A 5,911-nucleotide genomic window follows, 5' to 3' on the forward strand; every position below is an offset into this window, starting at 1 on the left:
ACAAGCACAGGTTCCGACTCACACTTCACTTATGAGAGATGTTATGCACTATACAAGATAGATTCTACCAGACATGGCAACCCTTCATTGAATATTTCAATAGGTGCACGCTAACCCCTCCTGCACAATAGATAGCACAATAGGAAAAAAAATGAAAGTGTTTTTTCTATATTTTATTTTTTCTCATTTAAAAAAAGAATGTCTGTAATTCACTTAATTTACAACATGTTGCCCAGGCCGTAGCGTAACGGTCTGGGCACCGGACTGGTGATCCAGTCGCAGTGTGCCGCGGGTTCGACTCCCGGACCCGACACGGCCTTTACTGCATGTCATCCCCCCATCTCTCTCCCGTTTCCTGTCAGCCTACTGTCTGTCCCTTCAAAAATCAATAAAAGGCGTAAGCCGCAAAAAAAAAAAAAAAAAAAAAAAAAATTACAACATGTTGGGAAAGTTTGAGAGCAAGAGTGTCTGTCCTGTTGTCTGTTTTGTTTGTCTGTTCACACTTGTCATTGTTTAACTGTTTTTAGTTTTTTCATGTTTATCATTGTTTGTCTTTTTTATTATGTATTGTATGTGGAACATTCTTTTTTATTTAACAGAACTACTCATCATTGTCGATAATATTCTGATGTCATACAAAAAATGCCTAATAAAAACAGTATTTAAAAAAAAGAAAAACAACTGCTCTGAAACGATCAATAAAACAATTACAAGGCTTGTTTCTCTGCGGCAGGTGGAGCTGGTTGCTCTGCGGCAGGTGGAGCTGGTTGCTCTGCGGCAGGTGGAGCAGGTTGCTCTGCAGCAGGTGGAGCAGGTGGAGCTGGTTTCTCTGCGGCAGGTGGAGCAGGTTGCTCTGCAGCAGGTGGAGCAGGTTGCTCTGCAGCAGGTGGAGCTGGTTTCTCTGCAGCAGGTGGAGCTGGTTTCTCTGCGGCAGGTGGAGGTTTGGCAGGGCACAATTTCCTAAAAAAACCCCAATATATCATGTTATATCGAGTTAAGTCCTCGTTTGGCAGCTGCGGAGTCTCATTCCCATGAGTGTGTGTGGCCATGCGTGTGTGTGTGTGCGTGCGTGTGTTAATAATAGGCCTAATAGTTATAAATATTTGTATAATTAAAACAGACATTAATAAATTAGCTGTTATGACTTACCCTGCGGTCCCATCTTTCACAAAGTCACACACTTTACTGAATTCTTCTTGCAGCTTTTTCAGTGTTTGGACCTCTGCTGTCCATGCTTCTCTCTCTGTCTTCTCTGTAGCTATTTGAGAAAGACACACACACACACACACACACACACACACACACACACACACACACACACACACACACACACACACACACACACACACACACACACACACACACACAGCAATGGAGAGAGAGATATCCAAGAAGAGAACATCAGAGGTCAAATTATATGATATATATTTTCATAACAGCTAAGGTTTCCCTCCTCAGGTGTGAAGATGAAGCTGTAATCTTCTGGCCTGTTCATCTTAATGCGTAAGTGTGTGCGTGCATGCATGCATAATATTCTTGTGAGGGCCAAATGTCCCCAATGACCTTTGATTACAATATGCAGCTTTATATTTAGTCCTCACAAGTATGGTAGGCTAATACTAGTGTGCGTGTGCGTGTGTGCGTGTGCGTGTGTGTGTGTGTGTGTGTGTGCGCGTGCGCGTGTGCGCATGCATGCATGCGAGTGATATTTATTCACCACATCACATGAGGGTATAGGTGGGTACTGGGTAACTTTGTAGCCATGGTTCACAATATGACGCTCGTACTTCACGAGCGTCATGGCTTAACTCCCACCTGTTTTACACGATCGCTACATTTACATTGAAACGTGTACATAATCAATATAGTTACGCTGACCACACTGATACAAACTAATAGGCGAATGCTCCCCTGGTGTGAAATTTAGGATTTTCCGAACACACCCCGTTTGAGAAAAATAGCCGGGCCCTCGGATTAAAATGTCTTTTATTAAACAACGCGGAATGCAGAAATGCTAATCGATGTCCCAGCTAACTTCTAACACCAGTGGCACACGTGGTGAGTACTTTATATTTTAAATCTGAATGTACACGTTTTCAGTGTAAATGTAGCGATCGTGTTAACTGGCTTCAGTTGCGTCATGACTGTAATGTTTCAGGGCTAATAACTTTGGTAAGCAATCACACTAATAGGCTAATGGTTACAAAGTACACACATACCTTCAGTGTCAGTGGTGTCCTTCTCTACAGCTGCTAAATCTTCATTGTTCTTTGTCTAACACAGGGAGGAATAAGAGGAACAGAAAACAAAGTAAATTCAGTAGATCTACTATGTGGTACAGTAGTGAACTATAAATAGTGGTAAGCCTACCTAACCACAGTTTACCATTATTTTTTTATCAGACATCAAGGCCAGCCAAAGGCGACGTGAGAGAACATGTTTTGCATGGTATTGTATTTACATACATTACATATACATGAATTCCCTACAAGTATAGGATTGTTCCAAGGTCAAAAACAAGATGCCACCATAACAGTTTTGTTAGTCGCTGACTACACTCGTTGCCAACAACAGCCTTGCATTGGAATCTGTGTTATTGTTATCTTCACTCCTCCGGTGAGGCCCAAGCAGCACCCGTCGAGGAAGTGTCCAGATTGCAGCAAATGTATCAACATGAAGTAAGGACAAAAGTCTGAAAACACTGTGCTAGACTGGGGGATAAATGCAGCGGATTCCATTGCCCTGCAGTCCACAGATGAGCCCATGCATGGACGTCCCAGTGGTGAACTTGGCCTATGACAGCCAGCCAGCTGATACCTATCAGGCTGGTTGATGATGAAGACAAGGGGATGGGTGTTGTGGAGCTCCTTGAGCTCTCTGATGAAGAGTATGACAAACTCACCATTGCAGCCTCCCATAGCTCCCGCCACGGGCCCAGGTATACATCAGTGAGAGGAAAAGCACCACTCAAATCTACATTCTACAACCCAGTGGAGCTTTATCAGCGTGCAACAGTGGAACTGAACATTCCATGGCTCACCATTAACCAAGCTGACCTGCCTGTCTCTGCCTAGGATGGACAGAGCATCACAGCTGAATATGCCTTCAGTTGACGATGCACTCAGCAGCCACCTGGGCAACAAGTCTCTGGTGTTCACCGAAGCGGTCTTCCCTGCCTTCCTCCTTCTCCACTATGATAGAACTCAACACCACCTCTCTCCTTATCAAGTACCAGATTGACAGACATCTCCCGACTCCTTGTTGGCAGCTCCTCCGACCCAGACACCAAGTGTCAAGGTGTACGTGGTGGCTATTTTGGCCTACCACGTTGGCCTGGGCGACACCACAGTGGGAGGTCAATTGTTGTACTGATTCATGAAGGCAGTTAGAGTCTAGATGCCTTCACTCAGGCTTTGGTTCCTTGGCAGGCACTCTTGGCGCACTCAGAGTATACAAGGTTTGCTGAGGACTTTAGTAAGTGGTGCTTAAGCCTAATCCGTTTATAAGAATGCACACATGAAATGTGTACCGGCTGAGCTGGAAGCTTTTTGGCCCCCTCCCGGTTGAGGAGACAGAGAGCGTTGCACTGGCTTTGTCCTGTCAGAGCTGCGTATGTCAAAGAGATTCAACTATTTGTGGGCATTACAGGGGTAGGTCTGTTCCAGCATCTCCCATTAGATTGTGGAGACTATTGTGATTGTGAACGCCTTGGGCCAGGACAGGAGCCACCTGCAGGATTCCAGACATATTCCACATATTCCATACCCACGGGTTGAGAACCCCTGCCATATAGGGGAGTGGCGACGCCATGGGCTTTTTTCAACAGGGTTGTCATTTAGGTAGGATATCTAATCCAAGTAGGATTCTCAATACGATACTTCCAGGATGGAACCGGTCCTCTTTGCATGTTCAGAATGAGGGCTGAGGCATTGCATAATAGCATAATAAATGCGACCCACAGTCGCAATCGGTGGCCCTCATCTGACGTAACCTCGCATCACTAGACTTTCCACCTCGGAGGAAAGCCTGGTATTCGTTCCAAACTGGTCAGGGGAATTTTTGGGTGATGCTTGGTTTCGGCCTGATGACTACAACCAGTGACTACAACATGACGTTATTAACACTCTCAACCGAATCAGAATGAAACCCAAAAATGGTACTGAATCCAGACTACATCTGAAGACTGTAAACAGTCTGTAAACAGTTGATCTGGAATTAAATCTGTATTTATTGTTTCCATTCATAAAGTATTTCCCCCACATGCACATCATCCGATGTTTTAAATAAAAAACTGAAAGTGCAGGACTCCGCCAGGCCGGGTTGCCTACCCAGGACTTGCAAAATGTGGCAGTCAAAACATTAAAATGTTTTAAAAATTGGATTTGTGTCATGAGCAAAGGAATCGAGGATGTTTTTGTATTGTACAGCCTACGGTTATAGTGACCTAATTGCGCCACCACGAAGCCGATTTGAACAATTTCTGGCATGCAAAGTTTCATGCCAGTCGGTCAAACGGGACCAGAGATGAGCTAATTCACAGACACACACAAACGGGGGGCGAAAACTGGTCTCCAACAACAAATAATATGTATTAATAGAACAATGTTGTCATTTAATGTCCTGGGTTCATGTGTCAAAGTCTGCCCCAGCTTATGTTTGGCTCATAAATATAAACATCCTGTCCGAGGTTAACATTCATTGCTAAATAAAATACATTTTACACATTTCCCAAGTTTCCCACACATTTCTACAGAAATTAAATCAAATGTGGTCTATTGTTCGGTAATGTGTTCTACACCTATGAAGATTCATATTCTCACCTTCTCCACTTGGCAGGCACCATTCTCACTTTTCTTCTTATCTCTCTCTGAGGTTATCTTGTTCACGTCGGCATCCAGGTCCTTCATAAAAGTGACCTGCTTATCCAACTGCTGCTGCAACAACTTACGCAGGAAATCCCTGTCCTCCAGCACGTTTTCAAGTTGTCTGATCTTAATGCCCAGTCGATCGAGCCCCGGTAACATCATGTGACTCGATCTTTCCATGCCAAAGATCATCACAGCGAGTCCCATGGAAATCACGACGGCCAGGCCACTGATCAACAGGAACAGTTTCATTGTACTGTCTGTGTGTACAATAGGTGACCACCCTTATCCGTCAGCAAGGTTCAGACTCCCTCTGTAGACAGTCTTGTATTAGTCAACTATTGCAGGTTTTCTCTCCCCACTGTTGTGGATCGTCGATTCGTCATCAAATCATTCACTTAGTATTTCCCACGATCACTGTAGAGTAGACGTTGGTTCTTCAAATCTTCATGCTCACCTAACACTATATGTCTTGTGTATCATTATGCCATGACAAACCTCTCCTATCCTATTTTACCAGCTATTTACAACCTTGTTCCGTGTTTGTTCCGTGTTTCCTCTTTATGGCTGCGGGGCTTAAGTGAAATGACTCCTATGTGATGGCTCCTCTCACAGCCTGAAGTGTGTGATCCGATTCACCTTGCTTCTGCCAGATTCTTCTGCCCCTATTTCATTTCAAAGGTGTGGTGATGTTGTTCTTTGTAGCCTCTATAACAAGTTTAACTGGTCTGAGAAACCTAACACATAGCTAAGTTCCATTTAGCCATTCAATTATGGCTTGGCCTCAAATACCAGTTCATGGCAAGGAAGGCAAGTTTATTTGTATAGCACCTTTCAACAACAAGGCAATTGAACACTAAGAGCATTAAGATGTCTCAATATGATTTAAAAAAAACCCATTTGAGAATAAAACTAGAAAAAGGAGCAGAGCAGAGGTCTGTGTTAATCACATGACTGTAAAGACAGACAGACAAGACTGAGCTTCTCTTCTTCCCAGCTAAGTCCTGCCCTATGCGGGAGAATACAAGAAGACTCGCCCCGTTTCT

General features: G+C 44.0%; 1 protein-coding gene across 1 annotated transcript; it reads right to left on the reverse strand.

Moving 5' to 3' along the window:
• Positions 1-687: 687 nt before the first annotated feature.
• LOC310862723 (uncharacterized protein) lies at positions 688-5,591 on the reverse strand. The gene is made up of 4 exons (XM_083770786.1): positions 4,821-5,591; positions 2,220-2,274; positions 1,150-1,258; positions 688-960 (listed from the first exon to the last, which is right to left on the reverse strand). Exons 1-4 carry the CDS (start codon positions 5,115-5,117, stop codon positions 708-710), a joined length of 714 nt encoding a protein of 237 aa, XP_083626912.1. The 5' UTR covers positions 5,118-5,591; the 3' UTR covers positions 688-707.
• Positions 5,592-5,911: the final 320 nt, after the last annotated feature.

This window comes from Protomyctophum parallelum (genome assembly GCF_964188405.1).
Source record: "Protomyctophum parallelum genome assembly, chromosome: 1".
In the NCBI taxonomy this organism is placed as follows: Eukaryota; Metazoa; Chordata; class Actinopteri; order Myctophiformes; family Myctophidae; genus Protomyctophum; species Protomyctophum parallelum.

What these genes read in the sequence shown, in the direction of transcription:
- LOC310862723 (XM_083770786.1), bottom strand. Translation starts at nt 5,117, where the DNA reads ATGAAACTGTTCCTGTTGATCAGTGGCCTGGCCGTCGTGATTTCCATG. An exon ending in GTGCCTGCCAAGTGGAGAAG is followed by an intron (nt 2,275 to 4,820) that starts GTGAGAATATGA and finishes TCCCTGTGTTAG; the next exon opens with ACAAAGAACAATGAAGATTT. An exon ending in GGACACCACTGACACTGAAG is followed by an intron (nt 1,259 to 2,219) that starts GTATGTGTGTAC and finishes TTTCTCAAATAG; the next exon opens with CTACAGAGAAGACAGAGAGA.